The 19,183-nt window shown below is 39.1% G+C and overlaps 1 protein-coding gene across 6 annotated transcripts in view; it reads left to right on the top strand.

Moving 5' to 3' along the window:
• The window catches only part of NAALADL2 (N-acetylated alpha-linked acidic dipeptidase like 2), a 706,416-nt gene that overhangs the window by 520,910 nt on the left and 166,323 nt on the right, over window positions 1-19,183 (top strand). For all 6 annotated transcript variants that reach the window (XM_081953457.1, XM_081953458.1, XM_081953460.1 and 3 more), the window contains exon 10: window positions 11,098-11,244. In XM_081953457.1, the coding sequence (XP_081809583.1) occupies window positions 11,098-11,244 (147 nt within the window). The remainder of the gene's footprint in view (window positions 1-11,097; window positions 11,245-19,183) is intronic.

The raw sequence follows: 19,183 nt of genomic DNA, 5'->3' as shown, positions 1-19,183 counted from the left end.
AGATAAGAAGTTCCTTATTGGATGTGATGTTTGGGAGAAAATGCCAGCGGGTTGGAATTTATGATTTTTGCTGTTAAACATGTACGAAGGCAAATCCATGCAATAATTCAGATGGTACAGAACTGTAATTCTGCAGTATCCCCTTGATCTCGCCATTCAACCGCTTCTTTCATTGCTTGGAGGATGGTGTTTCCTCTGCTCAGCTATATTTTAATAAAAGTTTGATCTATCCTCAAAGTTCTTCTTTCTCCTCCTGCTCATTCTTCTGCTCTTCCTCCTCTTCCTCCTCCTCCTTCTCTTTTTCTATGCAAATATCAAACTATCAGAGTTTGTTGCAAAAATCAAAGCCAGAAAGCACACAGATAGCTGATTCAGCAGGATTCATTTAAATAAACTTCTTTATATATAAGAATAAATATACAGCAGAGAACAGTTTCATTGTTCAGTTCAGAGTTCAGCATTGCAGACAGACTAGTTTCAGTTTCAATTCTCAGCACAGCACTCAGAGCTGCAGGGCTAAACCACACCTAGGCTCCAAGCTGTTTCAGCTCCCATTGGCTGACCTTGTGACTAAGGCCTATTCATTGGCTGACCTTGTTACCATGCCTCTGCCAGTCATGAATATTCTGACCCAAAGTTATATGCCCTGAAAATGTGAGGTAGAATTCACAGGGTGATATCAGCTTGTCATGCTCAAACCATAAACTTAAAGGGAATGTCAGCTAACCATCTACTCTAGTGCAGGTTAAAAGAGCAAGATGGATTGTCTTAGCAAGCTTCATAATGAGAACCATTTTGTCAACTTTACTCTACTGTTTGATATTTTATTTGGGACTTCTACAGCTTTTCACCCAAGGAGGTTCCATCTATTTATTTCATGGCTACAGTAATAACCCATGGGAAGTTTTGCATCAAAAAGTGAGAATCTGTTACTCTTTTAACTTCTTCTCTGCCCATTTGTATTGGATTGGCATTGCCTACTAGCATAATCTTAACAGAATTAAGAAAAACTTGAGTAGCAAGTAGCAAAAATGCGTGGGTATTTTTTTCATATTTAGCAAGAGATTATTTAAAGCTTTCTCACTTCCAGCTATCAAAGTAGTATTATCAGCATATAAGAAGATATCCTTTATCTTTCTTCTAACAATTTAATTTTATTTATAATTCCTATTCCTTTTAATCCATTTTTATCATTCCATATGTTGCATCGAACATTTAAGAATGAAGTAATAGTACACAACCTTGAGGCACAACTTCCACATTTTTGAATGATTACATTGCTCTATACTCCAATCTAACTGGAATCATCATACCATTTCTTCCTTAGGCAAATGAGATAGCCTAGCAGACATATATTTCAAAAAGACTATGCTATATGATCTGAACTATTGATCAGCTGTTAGTATAGTCAGTAAAATAGACCTCATAAATAAAATACAATAAAAATGAAAACAAGCGTCTGTTTTAAGATGCCTTGCATTTCTCATAATTCAATCCATATGTTCTTGTGTGGAATGGGATTACTTGCCATGGCCAACTCACCATGGCCAACTCGCCATGGGCCAACTTGCCAGGGGATAATTCAACAAATGCAAAAGTTACATTAATTTCAGCGGAACTGTGGCCAATAATAATGAAATAAAGAAACTCAATTCAGAAATAAGAGTTGCCATAATTCTGATGAAAATGTGATCACCAGTAATAAAAGTAACTGAATGAAATGATTAATACAGCATTTAATTGTTGTCCTGTGTCAAGTTGGCTGAGTTGGTGAGTTGACCATGGCAAGTTGATCGGGCCAATTGGCCAGGGCAAGTTGGCTGTGGTGAATTGGCCATGGAGACGTGTCCTAAATCTGATCTTTCCTGGACTTCTGCCTCATCCAGATCCAGCTTGTATACATAAATGGGTTAGCTTGCAGAATAAGTGTTGTTCTTTAGTACTTTGAGCATTGTTTACCATTTTTTTTTGTATTGGAATGTAAATTTATCTTTTTCAGTATCCTGTCAGCACTGTTTTTCCATAGCAGCTTACAATATCAGTTTCAACTACCTCATCTTATCATGGCATTTCATTACCTTCTGCAATTGCTGTTGGCAATATTGTAGGGTAGATTTAACAGTGCATTCCATGATGCAATTTTGTGTGTATTATTGATTTGGGATATTATTATTTTTTGTATAATTCTTGCAAATATTTGCACATCTTTTCTTTTAATCTCCTTTTTTCCCCAGTAGACCTCTGCCTTCTTTGTTTCTTCTTAAGCCTCTCTTCACATAAAAAGGTTCCTTTGATCTCTGTAATTTTTATAAGTAAATATTTGCATTGCATATTTAGATGTATCTCCTTCTTTTCTTAAACTTGAACCCAGCATTTTGCTGACCTTTTTTTCTTCTCTGTTGCCTTTCTTCTTGCTTCTGCCGTTCGTCAAATTATTTCTATGTAGCACCAGACAGAAATTACAGCTTTCTTGCGCTTTTTAGCATTTGGGATATTTTTTTTTGTTTGCTTAGTTTTTAATGATGTCATGAATTACAGTTCAGACTTCTTCATAAATTTGTTGATCAAATCTAATGAAATAAATGTGTTTTACTTTCACCACATAATCATATGTAGTATGTCTAAGATCGTGTTTTGTTGATATGTCAACTGACAGCTGTATTTTTCTTCAGCATAGTAATTATGAGTTATAATTTTGTAAGACATTCATAATCTGATCAGCAGTTATCATCCAATATTATTTTTGTTGACTAAATAGAGTTTCTCCATCTTTACTTGCAGAGTCTACAGTCAAACTGGTTTTGTTACTGTCCATTTAATGATGGACATATAGTCATCTGTACTACAGATTATTCATCTGCCTTCCTCTTTTGGTACTTTATAGAAAGTTTTCTCAGCATAACTCTATTTGCTTGTCTTCCAATTCATTTTGTACACTAAGACCAATGTTTCCTTTCATTCAAGATGCTAGTTTATTTCATATTTTAGCATTCCAGTTTCTTATCACAAGCATGATATATCTGACTCGTATTTTGTATTTATCTGTGGTTAGATGATAGACATATATCACTGCAATAATGATTGGGATTAGGGAACTGGGATCATTTATCATTTGTTTGTGTTCTACCTGATCATAGACTTTTATTAAAAAATGATTGCTTCTCCATTTCTTTTATGATTTTCTTGTCTGCAAAAGAGGATTAGTTGTTCCTCAAATGTGTATTAAGCAATTCCAGTCCATCTCAATTTGCTGGTTCCTAGAATGTCAATGTTCAGCCTTGACATTTTGGTCCTACCAACATTAAGTTTGCTTTGATTCATAGTTCTGACATTCCACCTATCAATGGTATACACATCTTTGCAGCATTAAACTTTCCTTTGTCTCTGGCTACAGCAACCACTAGACATTCTTTTGGCTCCATTCTTAGGCTTTTCTCATTTCTTTAAGATAACAGTTAATTTGGGATTGATTTGCTGAGCAGTCAGAGTTTGGCAGCCTCCAGTGTGGTATTTCAGTTTACTGAAAGCTTGGAAGAGCCATGGGTTGTCATTTGGTTGATGCCTGCTTCTGCAGCCATTCCAGATCAGGCTTATGAAAAAAAACTCAGCACAACTGCTTTGATGTGAACATTTGTTCTGCATCTTGAAAACACCAACTGGCATGGGTAGAAGGACAAGAGACCAATCTACAAGTAGTCCTGTCTGACCACAATTGAGCTCAAAATTTCTGTTGTTAAGTGAGACATGTGTTAAGTGAGTTTTTTCCCATTTTACGACCTTTCTTGCCACAGTTGTTAAGTGAATTACTGCAGTTGATAAGTTAAGTGAATTAGCCTTCCCCATTGACTCAGAAAACCTGAGATTTGCTGTAATAATTTCATTCCCTTCAATTATACACTAAGCTTTCTATTGCATGCCACAGTTATCAGTTTTACATGTAAAATCTCTCTTAGCCTAGGCTGCATAAATTCACAATAGTGTGAAATACATTAACCATAGGATAGCCACGTGTTCATTAAATAAAGTTAGGTGTGCATTGATTAATTTATGACAATCAAAGCTAGTTTCTAGGAGAAGGGAATTAAGAGCACACTCTATTAATATCTCCTGCTATTCATCTCTCATATATATATATATATATATATATATATATATATATATATATATGTATGTATGTGTGTGTGTGTGTGTGTGTGTGTGTGTGTGTGTGTGTGTGTGTGTGTGTGTGTGTGTGTGTGTGTGTGTGTGTGTGTGTGTGTGTGTGTGTGTGTGTTGTATTTGTACTGATAAATAAATAAAGGGAGACTACTATAGATCTATTTCAAGCTATTTAGCTCTCATCAGCTAACCATACCCTTACTGGGATTTGAACCTGGGCTGTGTTACATATTAGGCAGATTTGTTAGCCACTAAGCCACAGGCTCTCCTCCTTATCAGCTGAGCCAGGGAAATAGGTATGTATTTGTGTTACAACCCCTGGTATGCCCAAATATGGGAGGGAGCTCACTACTCCCCCTTTCTAAGGTGGCTTAGTGGGTTGTTGGAGAAACTGCCTCTCCCTAGTTCTATCCCTTTAGGTCCCGCAGGATCAATGGAAGAGGCATTGTATAGATGGGAGAGAGCCTTTTCTGTCATGGTGCCCATCTTTTTGAATATCTTACCTCTGGGGATTAGATTGGACATGACTCTACAGGCTTTTTTGAAGGCTCTGACGATATGGTTTCATCATCTTTCTTGGAGAAACTGGCCATCTACAAGCTCTTCAATGTTTGTATTGGAAGTTATGGATTGTGTCTTTGCCACTGATTATACTCTTTGGTTTTTAACTTAGTTTTAAGCATGGATATATACTTTTTGGGGGGATTAGGGTTAGGCTGTTTTTATTTGCAATTTGCATATTGTTCTTTGGTGCTGTTTTAACAATTGTGAGCCAGCCGTAGTCACAATTTGTGAACTGAGTGGCTGCCTAAATTGAATAAATAAGCAAACATCACCCAGTGTTGTTGCTCACTTAAGTTTAATGCTGTTTCCAGTCATAGTTTTCCATCCTGAAATTCATATCAACCAAGGCGTTAGGGATTTTCAACACAGATATTAATGCCTCTGAAATACTCAGGAACACAGATAATAGCTCAGAAAAGCCAGATCCATTTGTAGGGCAGCTGCAACACCCACTCAAAGGACTAGACAGCTTGGCAGCCACTTTTCGACTTCACAAGCATTTCCCATCTGTACATGAGTAATACAAGCTAAGACAACCTTCTGCTATGGTAAATTAACTCTATTTCAACTTCCAACTTGGTAAGGAGTATTGAGAGGCACAACATTCATTTGTTAATATTGCAATAATGCTCTTGACAATCTTTTGCAATCTGGCGTTCTCCAGACATGTTGGGCTACTCCTTTGATGCCCTGGAAGGTCCTTTAATTCTAGGGAATCTAAATGAGTGACCAGAGTTGTCTGAACAAGAGAACGTCTTGCAGAGATAGTTTGCCTTCTGTAAAGCCTGGACTGACCATGAAGGTGACAGTATAGTCATGTGGAAGATGGAATTGGGACCATGTTTTTTCCTTGCCAGTAGCAACAAATTAGGAATATGTTGAGTAGAATCAACCTCTTATTATTCCATGCTCAAGGGCAGTGTTGTGGCCTGCCAGAAGAGCTGGCAGCAGAGGCAGACAGTGAAGAGGTTGGGGAGGAGCATGGGCCAGTCCTGGAGGCTGGGGAAGCCTTGGAAGAGGGCTCTCATCAGAGGCAGAGAAGGGACCAAGGCCATCTGGCAGTTCTCAGCTGCTTTTGGAGCTAGACAGCAGTGAGGCAGAGGAACAGTTAGAGCCTGTTCCCAGTGTATGCATGCACAGAGCTGCCATAAGAAAAGAACAGCTCAGAAATCAGGGTAGACTTGAGAGTAAAGTCACAGGTGGAAGGGGATCGGCCCCTCCCATAGGAAATAAAAGAAGAGCTAAAGGGACGTGGGCTTTTGCAGGGAAAAAATGTGTTCGTTCAGTCGTTAGATTCATTTCAGGAGTGTGAAGATCTGTCCGTGAATCTCAGAGACTCTGTGCCCAGTCTTTCCTTGCACAGCACCTCATTTGGAAAATATTTAAGTGGCAGCTTTCCAAGATACTGTAGATAAGGTCTATAGCAGCGATGGCAAACCTTTTTTGGCTCACGTGTCATAAGTGGGGGGAGCGCAGGGGGGTCGTGTGCGGGCGTACCGCACCCATAATGCAATGTGTGATTCCCCCCAGTGCGCATGCACGCACTACAGGCGCTTCCCCCATTTTTACATGCTTTTTTCGCCCTCCCCAGGCTCCAGAGGCTTTATTCGCCCTCCCCAGGCTCTAGACGCCCTCCGGAGGCTTCAGGGACCGTCAGGAGGCTTCCCTGATGCCTTTGGAGCGCTCAAAACAATCCTCCGAGCAAACTGGAAGTGGGTTCCCAAACTTCCGGTTTGCCCGTAAGGCCGGTTTTTTGCACTCCGGAGGCTTCATGGATGCTCATGAAGCCTCCGGAGGGCCTCGGGGGGGGGCTCTTTTCACCCTCCCCAGGCTCCTATAAAGCCTCTGGAGTCTGGGGAGGGCAAAAATTGGCTTTTAAAAAGGGTGAACTCAGCCTGCCAGCGTGCGCATGCACGCTGGCCAGCTGACAGGGCAGCGCCTCACCTGCCCTGACAAATGGCTCTGCGTGCCACCTGTGGTGCCATAGGTTCTCCATCACTGGTCTATAGTCATATATATTCCTTTGAAAGACTGTTTGTCAGGCCTTTGCTGAATGTGAATGAGAGGAATTCACATTTGTTTAATAAAAGGGGTTTTGTTAGGACCAGGACTCTGTCTCATGCTTTTTGGGGAAGCCTAGGTCAGAACAGTCAGAAGTATTAGGGAGTATGTCTTGATAAGATATTTGTTTTTAACTATTGTTTGCTGTAGAAGCCACAATGGTTGGATTCCCAAGTTGTGCTTGGGCATAAAATTGATTTGCAAACCCCAGTGGCTCAGTTTGCAGGAACATGATAATCCATGAATAAACAAACAAATAAACCTTACACCAGTGCCTGAATCCTTTCTGTGAGAGCTTTAGCTTCAAAGAGAGCCAGATCTACTGTTAAGCAAATAAGGCAATCAGTTCAGAAAGCAATCTCAGTTTCTCTAATAACAATCATTGCTGTTGGCTCAACTGGTCTTCTTTTGGTACAGTATGCAAATCTGTACAACAAGATGCCAATCTCTTTTGTCTTCCCAAACAAGCCAAACATGATGGTTAAATAAACTGTTGCTTAGCATGCTGAAGGAGCCCACTATCTAATAGATCTTTTTCTTACTGGAATTTACTTAACTCTGTTTGCTTTGTAATGTTGTCAAAGTTGAGCAGTAACTTTTTTTTACAGGGCTATTTATATTCCAATACATAATGCAGTAAAAGTTGAACTTATGTGCTTGATCATTGCATTACAAGTAATATTGATCATTCGTATCACTATCACTATCAAACACATCAATATTGTTTACAAGAGGGATGATCCTATTACACTTTTTTTTTAAAAGCTACTCAATACTACATAATTACATAATAAAAATTTTAATACCCTTTGTGGTTCCTGAAAATTCATTTTTGGAATTATTATCTATATATATGTGTGTGTGCGTTGTATTTGTGCTGATAAATAAATAAAGGGAGACTAGTATAGATCTATTTCAAGCTATTTAGCTCTCATCATATATATTCGTAGATTTTCACTGGTACAGGTATGCAGGTCTTGGCCTATTCGGGTCTTTTCCCATGTACAATTGAGAGTATCTTGGCGACATATATATATATATGATGTGGTGTGATGTTCTGATAGCGCTTTTCATTTTGCAATGAAACAGAATTGTACAGATTTTGCTTTTTCAGAGTGAGGGGAAAAAGGAAGAGAGGGCAATTGGGGTAGAGATGAAATCCTCTTCTAATCCTCTAAGACAGGGTGGGAAAATTCAAGTCCCACAGGCCAGATCTGGCTCATGCATGCGGCAGAAGTGGTATTCAGCCAGTTCTGACAGATTCTGGAGAACCGGTAGTGGAAATTTTGAGTAGTTCGGAGAACCGGCAAATAGGCTGGCCCCGCCCCTGCTGCCTCCCAGCTGATCTTCTTTTGTTGCCCTGAACAGGAGAACGGAGCTGGAAAGCAGGTTAGTGAGGTGGGGAGGGAATGGGGATTTTGCTGTATCCTTCCCCTGCCATGCCCACAAAGCCACACCCACAAAGCCATGCCCACAGAACCAGTAGTAAAAAAAATTGAATCCCACTACTGGAATGCAACACTCCTGAGCTCCACTGCTGGAGGTTGCAGGAGGCTGTTGCAGCCAAAAACGGAGCTCGGGAACCATTATTGTTGGCAGAGAGCTCAGGCCACCACAAGTGCCCCCGATTACGAGTGACATCAAGCTGGCCACGCTCACCCTGGCCCCCCAAAGTCAAACACAACCCCGATGCAGCCCTCAACGAAATCAAGTTTCACATCCCTGCTCCAAGGGAAGCCTCAGTCCTAGATCTAATAAAACCTCCATCTATGACAACCACTGGTTTAGAAATAGGTATCTTCTTGTCAAGCAAGACATAGATTGACAGCTGTAGATATGCCACAACAGTGTAATAACCTGTTTTACACCATGTTATTAATAATAATTGACTTAATTATTTCTTAAACATTAACACACTCTATATCATTTCCATGTTCCCGCTATTCACATAACCTCAAATATATGCAAGAAATTGAGGAGAGGAAACAAAAACAAAATTAACTTAGGAAAGTTTGGCAATATCAGCCAAACCCATAAATCCTTGGATTAATGGGATTATGCTTTCATTTTGAAGGAAGAAAGAAAAGTAACAAGAGCACCTCCCTGAGCCAGAGGGTGCATGATAAACCCATTAAATTTTGCCACCCATAATTAGTAGTATAGCCATTGTATCACAATGCATTCATCAAGCTTGTTTACTGAAGAATAGAATGCGAACCCGAGCCTTTAATTAAAGCTGACCAAATTGCTGTCAAGAAGAGACTTGCAAGCAGCAATTTCTAATTAAAATGAATTCCCCTAGTAGTAGTGTTCTCTCTGAGTACATCCTTTAAAAGATGGGTTGTAGCTACCAGAAATGCCATACATATGCCTGATAAAATCTGGCAGTGTTACAGTAATTGGAAGATTGAGTAGCAAAAGCCAGAGAAAATGGCCTGCAAAACACAGAGGCAAATAATTTAGTGTTAGGAATTTATTTTCCTGCTGTTGAAATGGCATCCAAAAGGATGGACATCCTTTAGCCAAGAAGTTAAAAAGTTGATTGCTAAACGACTTTAGGCAGCTCTGTGTCATCCTTTGGGGCCTAATTGAGGTCTGCAATTCTTTTTAATGAATATTTCTAGTTGGACAAAGACAGAACAGTGTGGCATCATTATATAGTAGTAGCTGGATACCCGTGCTTCACAACAAAACTATGTGATTGAGCAATGCAGGAGAAATCTGGTTCACTCCAGTTCAATCCGTTGGTTCAGTGGTGGTCAGTGATTGAAACACATAAGGGAATATCGCTCCTGCCGCCTTGAGTCTGGAAGCAGTTCCATAGGTGGAAAGCGTAGACATTTTGGTGAAGTACCGAGGTTTAGTAGTATAAGGAGCCCCAGAACTCTCCTGAGTGAAAGAGTGGAACATCTGCCAGTTTGAACTGAGGTAATGGAATGTGAGGCAACTGGCAGTTGGAACAGAGTTCTTTTCAGATGGGGAGGGGGAGTAGAACTCCTTAGCATCAGAACATGTTAAGTACTGTATAAGAAATATTAATGATCTGATGGTCATTTTGAAAAATCCATTCTTAGTGAGCACCTAGAAGCCAAGAGGAACATATGTGCCAAATTTCAAGTTTGCAGGCTTTACGTTTCTGGAGATTTTGTGATGAGTGTGTGGTACTTGGATTTGACAGACAGACAGACAGACAGACAGGCAGACAGGCAGGCAGGCAGGCAGGCAGGCAGACAGGCAGGCAGGCAGGCAGGCAGAGGCCTGATTTTGAATGGCTTCTGTCTCAAAGGCTAAACAGAACTGACCCACCATATCTTAACTTACTCAATAAAAGCAATGAGCTTACAAAAGCATAAATAAATAAGTGATGAGTACACTCACCCAACCATCTGACCTGGTAAATCTAAAGCTGCTGAATTCTGTTGGATCATGAAGAAAGGTTTAGGGAACACTGATCTTGGCAATTTTTCAGAAGGCAATAGCAACAGCACCTAGACTTATATACCACTCCACAGTCCTTTACAGTGCTTTCTGGATGGTTTTCAACATCAGCATAATGTCCCCAACTAATCTAAGGTGCTCATTTTATTGACCTTGGAAAGAATGGAAGGCTGAATTAATCTTGAGCCCTCATCGGAATCGAACTCCTGGTTGTGGGGAGAGTTAGCCTGCAATATTGCATTCTAACCACTGCACCACCAGGGCTCCTCAAGGTGCTTAAGATGCTCATAAACATAATGTGATGGAAAGCCTAATTGTTTTTGACTGGGGTTGTTCCTGAATGAATGAATGAATGAATGAATTTTAATACATCATTGTTGCATTTGAGATTATATTATCTATCATTCATTCTCCCAAATCACTGGGATCCTTGATGCTCTCTGAGCTTGGGTGGTTTTCTTGCATATATTTCATTACCCAACGAGGTAACATCTTCAGTGCTAGCAATGGTGCAATGACACATATGCAAGAAAGCCATCAGAGAGCATCAAGGATCCCTAGGTCAATCTTGGGTAACAAATATTATGTTTCTCCTCTATATTCCCTCCGCAGCATACTGACACATTCAAAAGCAGGACCACAGGGGTATGTTCAACCAACTGGTTTCATTGCCATTAGTGGTGTCCAAGTTTATCATTTTTTCCAGTTTTGCAGCTCAGGCATCACAGTGAACCCTGCGTTGGATGATCCTGGCTTCGGGATGCTTTACATTCATTTTCCTTAATTTTTTTTTTGTCCTTTTCTTTCTTTCTTTCTTTTTTTTTGCACCTGCCCTTTCTGATCCTAATCTTGTGTGTTGTGTTTTGTGTGTTCCAGAACCACAAGTACACCTGTCTTGGGCCAGAGAAATGCATGGAATCCAATGCTAGTTCTATTCAAATGCAAGGGGATTCTGATTATTTCATCAACCACCTTGGAGTCCCGGCTTTACAGTTTTCATACCAGGATTCAACCACATTAGAGGTAATTGTAAATGAAGTCACCAGGTTAGATTGGTAAATCAGAACATAAAATCTGCTTTACGCTGCAGATTCTTGTACATTTAGAAAGTAGCTGTCAAAAGCTGCTGACTCATTTTCTTATTTCTTGCGAGAAAGCCAAGAGGAAGCAAGAGGTTTTTGGCACTGTATTTGGTCACATCAGTTTCTCTCCAAGTGCACGTCATATTTCCATTGAAAAGGAAAATGTATGTTTGCTGTCTTCTGCATAGCATCAGGAGGCTTAATGCTGAAGCGTAATTGTGATAGTCACAATGACAGGAGGTGTGCAAAGTGGATTTTTGCTCTTTTTCTTTGAAAGGTGGCTGGTTGTCCTTAAAATTAAATGTAAGGGCTAATGAATGTACAAATTACATCCTGCCTAGAAAATAAATGAGGGGGGGGGGGGAAGTGATGGTAAAAGAGAAAAGGTTGGATGCTACTGGCATTGAGAGTTTAGTTTAGAATAGGAAGAAAAAAAGCCAACAATTTTTAAGGGTTTTTGTTAGGGATGTAACCCTAGTCTTGGCTTGGCAATGTATATAAGCCATGATTGTAACAAATGTATCTGTTACTTTAAATGCTAGAGAGATGTAAGTGGATGTAATTGGATGCTAATTGCTTTAAGCAGCCATATAAGGAGGAAGGAACTATTACGGCCTCTCCCCCGATAGCTAATGATGTTTCTGATTGTTCCTGACTGTTCCTGTGTGAGTGTTGTATTGGAGGGAAGACCGTGTATTGGATGGTGGCTAGTCTGTAACTAAGTTACCTGTCTACATGGTGAATTGTGAGTTGAGCAACTGTAACTTCAACGAGGTGTAAATAGACTGTATATACTTCAAGACTGCTTATAGTCTGTGACTATTCTATGGCTTATTCGTTACTACATTCCGCTGCTGAACTCTAGTCTCCTAACGGGGATAGACTTAACAGTTTTTTTCCCCTCGTTCTTCTGTTTCTAAGGGCAAACAGTATGAAAAGCAAAATTTATTTTAATATTCAGGACCATATTCAGGACACAGAGCTCCACACAAATAGTCATCCAGAGAGGTTAACCACGATGGAAATAAATAAGGCATCCAGCACATAGTGCTTGGAATTCACAGTGTAAATGGAAATCTGCTTAAAGATGTTTCCTTAAAGACACTTAACCCAGAACCAACAACAATTTTTTTTTCAACATTGGCATTCTCTCCATGCTTACACTTCTAAAATTTTGCACTGTCTGGAGAATTTTGGAAGTTAAAGTCCACAGATTGGGAGGATAGCCAGAAGGCGATCACTTGACTTTAGTTATTGAACTGCATCCTTGGGAATATAAGTAGAAGTATAATCCTTATTATCATTGTACTTAAATACAACAAAATTGGTTGAAATATCCTGTTGCTCCATCCATATTTCGCACGATATTAAAAGGAAAGTTTACTTTCTTAGCAGGTAGAAAGTTGCCAAGTCATTTGCTGGCACTTCTAGATGAACTCCTTGCAAAAAAAAAAAATCCTTCCTGAAGTTCAACAGAGATTGGTACTATATATGACTTTGGCATTATTTAATTTAAGGTACTTCCTTATGCAAATAGGTGTCATGAGTAAAAAATCAAAACTGGGACTATATCCTTGATAATGTGTTCTAAGTCCCTTCGTTGTCCTTAGGGAAAACGGGTGGCCTTTTTGGGCAGGAGAGGAGAGGTGCTTTCATTATCTGCCAAAATGAAGCAGGATCTTGGAATCCATTCTGTGTTGGCATCAGCACTACTAATTTGCTAATAATTAAAATTTCACAAAGGCAGAGCAATCTCCCAATTTGCCAAAAATTACAGTGATTCTTCCTTTTATTTCTCCCCTCCCCACGTTATTTAATAAGAAATGGTTCTGCTAATTGAAATGTCCTGTAGTTGGTGTATTTTATTTTTAGCAAGAAGACTTTTCAATTTGTGAAACACTGTTGCACCTATTAGGAAAAGCATTCTGCTTTAGATTAAATACAAGGCAAAGGTTGTCATAAAAGAAATGGAAAAGCAGATGTTCCATGATTAAGTGTGCAATGTTTATGACAGGCTTGTGGTCCAAGGCTCATTTCTTCTGTCACTTAACAGCTGCTCTACACAGCTTCTGTTTCAGAATTGGTACTATGCAGGGCATAGGTGAGAATTGGAAGGCTCCAACTGCATCAAAGGAGGGATTTTTCCTGTAGCATCTATTGAGAAACTTGACATGACAGATGCAAGCAAGGTTTTTATGACATAAAACAGTACATTAAAGAATTATAAAAGTGATATATCATTTATTTGGAGAATCATTCATTCATTCATAGCCACCCAGTTGGTTAGAAGATGGACAGCTATGTAAACGGTTTTTTTTAAATCTCTCTCTCTCTCTCTCTCTCTCTCTCTCTCTCTCTCTCTCTTTCTCTCTCTCTCACACACACACACACACATCTATCTATCTATCTATCTATCTATCTATCTATCTATCTATCTATCTATCTATCTATCTATCATCACCTCCAGAGTGTTGGAGGCATTCCTATGTGACAAGGAGTTTACACATGAGAGTAAAAATGTGATATCAGCCCCTCACCGAAGGGTTTCATACTAGCACTTAACGTCTCTGGTGGCAGCTAACTTTGGCAAGACGTTGTTTTATCTGGAGTGAACAAGGATTACAAAAGATGGTTGGATTCAATTTTCATAATCCCCAGTTGGTGTTGTCTTGAGGTTGAATAGATTTGGAGGGCTCTGGGTTAATGAAAGCTGTGTTGGAATGCCATTTTAGAGAAGTACATGGTTCCTAATATAACTCATTCTTCAACTGTTCTGAATGATTCAGATGAGTCTATTTCCTGGGACCATAAACGATCTCATTGAGGATTTGAATAAACAGGCAGTTATGTTCAACCTGAGGTAAGATGAAAATGGATAAATATAACACAGGCCACCAGTGACTAGATTCATGCTGGAAGGTGCAGTAGATCAATGCAGTATATCTTTAGCAGAATGGAAATACTATAGCGTGTGATCAATTTGATGATAATAAGAAACTCAGCTCTGGAAGAATATTACATCTGTCCCATAAAAGCCTAATAAACAAATATATTGTGGTATCTCAATGCCAAGAAATATCTTTTTAGTATCTGTTGTTTAAGAATATGGCTTCAGTTTATCTTACCATAAGACCTCTCCTGGATATCTTATGTCTGTAATTGTATCTGTAAGCTGTTCAGAATGATAAAATAATATGGTCATGCTAATAGCACTTTTCTCCAAGTAGTTAATTAGTATGGAATGAATGGAGGAAAAAGCCAATTGTCTTCTATTGTTCAAATAAGATTTTTTAAAAAAGATTTCATCTAAAAAAAAAAGAATGTTACTGGCATAATTGTTTTTGAAGAACTAGTATTGATATTTTGAAGAAAGACTGATACTTTAAAGAATTTGTCTGGACTTATCAGCATAAAAGCAAGTTAAAAAGTGGCAAAGGCAGTGATTGTATTCATTTATCAAATTAGTAAATGTTCAAAATCCCCAATTTTCTACCACAAAATTCTGTTTAATTATGCTGTGCGCGTCTTTGGAATCATTTCTAAGTACTGGAGCATGTGACACTTCAAACACAGCATCTGTTTGCCATGCTTTAAATAGCCATTCTTTAAATAGCCATATTGGCCACTGGATCGCATCATTCAGGGTAAGATAGCAGCTGTGGAAGGTAGCCATGGATCCCACAAAAGACACAACTGCTTTAAGGACTTGCAGACAAGTGCTGAAAAGCTGACCACCCTGTCCAAGACCTGAGCACTGCATGAGTTTCCATTACGTGCCCCAGCTCCTGCCCATCTAATTAAAAGCATGCAAATGTGAGTAGATAAATAGGTATCACTTCGGTGGAAAGGTAATATAGTCATACTGACCACAGGACCACAGAAATGACTTCGGACAATTCTGGCTCCCTCGGCTAGGAAACAGATATGAGCCTTGTCCTCTAGAGTCGGATATGACAGGATAGGGGAAATCTTTAACTTTCTCTTTCTCTTTCTAGGATCATGCTCCTGTAGGCATACTGATGAGATTATTCTTTTTCTATAGTTGATTAAGTTCCTATACCTCCCCACTCATTTGTTTTCTGATCAAATACAGCCATGGCTCAGTGGCTAAGATGCTGAGCTTGTTGATCAGAAAGTTTCAAAGGTTCAGTTCAAATCCCTAGAACCGTGTAACGGAGCGATCTCCCGTTACTTGTCCCAGCTTCTGCCAACCTAGCAGTTTGAAAGCATGTAAAAATGCAAGTAGAAAAATAGGGACCACCTTTGGTGGAAATGTAGCAGCCTTCCATGCGCCTTCAGCATTTAGTCATGCCGGCTAGATGACCACAGAGACGTCTTCGGATAGTGCTGGCTCTTTGGCTTTGAAACGGAGATGAGCACTGCCCCCTAGAATCGGGAATGACTAGCACATATGTGCTAGGGAAACTTTTAAATTTACCTTACACAAAATACGCAACTGCAATAGTCATTTATTATTTTTTAAATTGTATTATTATTATTATTTTTATTTTTTAAAGGAATGGAGATTTCTTTTTCTCTTTTTCGTTTCTCTAGAATGGCGAATGACTTTTCAATAACTATAGGCTTACGAGTAGGAGCTCTATTAGAAAGAGCTATTCATATGCCTATGGAAATTCTCAATCATCCAGGAAATGGTTCTCCCAAAGACGCTTTTTCAAAGGGCACCTTTTCCTTGAAGACATCTGAATGTTAGCACGCCTTCTGAAAGTCATTGAGGCCACTTGGAGGTTTACCTGTGTCCTCAGCATTACCTGAATAGTGACTCTCAGAAAGAGTGTTAAGGACCAGATGATTGCAAGAAATATAAATCAGTTCCATCCTCCACCATTCAATCAGAACTGAAGAAACTTCTGGGATGAGAAACAAAATGTCTTCAAAGAAAAAACAAAGTCCAGTTGCCTTTTGAAAAAAGCACCTTTAGGAGAAAATTATTAGAATAGAATAACAGAGTTGGAAGGGTCCTTGGAGGTCTTCTAGTCCAACCCCCTGCTTAGGGAGGAAGCCCTACATCATTTCAGACAAATGCTTACCTAACATCTTCTTAAAAACATCCAGTGTTGGAGCATTCACAATTTCTGGTGGGAAGTTGTTCCATTGATTAATTGTTCTAACTGTCAGGGAATTTCTCCTTAGTTCTAAGTTGCTTCTTTCTTTGATTAGTTTCCATCCATTGCTTCTTGTCCCCTGAGATATTGGAACACTGCTACCATGTCTGCTATATCGCTGCTATAATGTATTCCTAGGTTTCCTCTTATCCCTGGTTTGTTGAGAATGGGAATAGAAAGGGAACAGATTTCTTGGAAGAATTTTAAGATTGTAATTGCCTCACACTGGAATTCAAGGTGTACTTCTCTTTTGAAGTGGAGTTCTGTCCTTCTTCTTGAGGTTAATGGAGAGTAGTGCACTGATGAATAGCTAAAATGGGAGAGATCCTTAGAATTTTATTATCTTGAGAAAGAGGAGGAAACATAAGAATATATTGAATATATTGATGGCTACCACTGTTGGTTTCAAAGGGGTAGGAAAAATATGCAAAATAAGCCATTCATCGTCACTTTTCATGATGATCCAGAGATGGCTTTCAAAAAGGCAACTGGACCTTCTTTTTTCTTCCTTGAAAATGTTTCACTTCTCATCCAAGAAGTTCTTCATTTCAGAATGGAAGAAGCTTCTTGAATGAGAAGCGAAACATTTTCAAGGGGCAAAAAAATCAAGACAGTTTAGTCCAGTTGACTTTTGGGACAACCACAATCTAGATGATTGATAAGTTCCATAGATACTCATAATGACTCCATATTTACAAGGAACCAACTTGAATACGTGCTGCATGGAGCAACAGAGGAAAAGAAGAACTCAATTCCTGGGCATGTTTTGCATCTTGGATAAGTCTTGCGACTGGTTTAAGAGTGCTTATTTCATTTCGCTTCATTTTATTTCATTTATTTAGTGAACAATAACAGTCCGCAGACTTTCAGCAATGATGAGCGTTGTGTCATTTTGTTTGCATAACCATAGGTGCATACCATCAGAGGTGGGTTGCTGCTAGTTCAGCCCAGTTCAGCCGAATCGGTAAAGGAAGTCAGGCCTGGATCGCAGAACCGGCAGCAACCCAGGCATGCCACGCCCCTGAACCGGTTCCCTTGCCGCAACTGGGCTCCCGCCATTTTGGATTTTAGTGACTGCACGTGCGCAGTTCACTGCAAACAATTTACATTGAACAGTGCATGTGCGTGCCTGGCATATCCACGTTGCGAACCGATGGTAAAACTGGCATCAACCCACCCCTGCATAACATCTAAACATCAGAAATGAAAGCACTGATGACAAAGGCTTAGGAAGCCTTTAAAACATAACAAGATCCACTCGTGTACTATTTGGCATTTAGATATTGACACAGCAGCATAAGATTCAGATTTAAAAAGGTTTAATCAGTTAAAAAATGTGGCCCTTAATAAAATATGTCATTTATAGAGCATTTAGAAAGTTTTCGAATATACGTTGCTTTCTTGCTCATATCTGATTTCCTGGAATTACAGTGGCCTTTTAGGCAGAGGAAGTATTTGGAAAGATTAAGAAAAATATTATTGGTTGCTTAGTTCAAAAGAAAAAAAAATATCAAAATAGCTGTGGCAGAACAAACATGAAATCATGACTTGACTGAAATTCTGCCAGACATTAACGGAATATGGAGTTTTATCAAAAAGCAGCATCTCTCTCAGAGAGAGATCTGTTAAGTGCATATTGCAATATATTAAATGGCAAATAGAGCTGCCATCCCAAATTACTGTAGCGTATAGATGGTATCTTTTTTTATAAGTTATAGAGTATTGTATTTATTTATCGACTCTGGAATGAATTGCTACAAAGATTAGGTTGGCTTCACTTTCTTTCATCTCACAAAACCCCAAATCTCATAAAATTCCAAAATCAAACATACAGATAAATACAGACACTTTTTTTTTAAAGTGCAAGGAAATGTGTTAGAGATTGGGGACATAGGAATTTAAGGCCATTGTTCAACCATTGTAACTGATTATTGTTTGATTATATGCCGTCAAGTGGTTGCTGAGTCTTAGCAATCACAAAGCTACACTTTCTCCTAGATAACCTCACCTTTCGAATGCCCCAATAGTGCACCCACTGCCATTTTTTTATCTTTTCGGGGAAAGACGATTCCAAATGGATTTTTAATTGTGTCTTTCCTATTTCAAAAATAATGGTTGGTTTGTATCTGTATATGTATCTGTATCTGCATCTATCTATCTATCTATCTATCTATCTATCTATCTATCTATCTATCATCTATCTATCGCTGTGTTTCTTTTTTAAAAAAAGAATTTTATTAGTTTTTAAACATTTATAGGGTAGGTGGATATACAAAAAATTTGGGCAGCTACATCATGCTGAAGCTAGAAATCTCCCCAAATCTCACAACTTTTACAGAAAGAAAAACAAAAGATAAAAGATAAGCAAAAACAGCATCTTATTATACATTGTATCGACCATATGTTCAATCATCTCTTTTACCACTTTCTAATGTATCAACAATTACAATAATATTTCAAATACCTTTATTTTTGTGACCTGAGTCTTTTCAGTATTGCTCCCTCCCCCTTGTCCCCTGGCGGAGCCGCAGCCCCTCCCTCCCTCATATCTTGTATATTATCACCTTTTTCACTACCTCTTATAGTTTCATCCTCTAGGCCTCTGCCTCCACAACTGAATTAATTCTAATTCTATTTCCCTCCCAGAAAATCAACATTCCTTCTGGCAATAACCATCTAAACCAAATTCCTTTATTATATAATTTCTTTGATAAGGAGTAATACTTCCTCCTCTTTTCTCTTTTCCCCCCCCCG

This window comes from Natrix helvetica, assembly GCF_964273705.1.
Source record: "Natrix helvetica genome assembly, chromosome: 5".
In the NCBI taxonomy this organism is placed as follows: domain Eukaryota; kingdom Metazoa; phylum Chordata; class Lepidosauria; order Squamata; family Natricidae; genus Natrix; species Natrix helvetica.
This window is presented reverse-complemented; position numbering and strand designations above follow the sequence as displayed.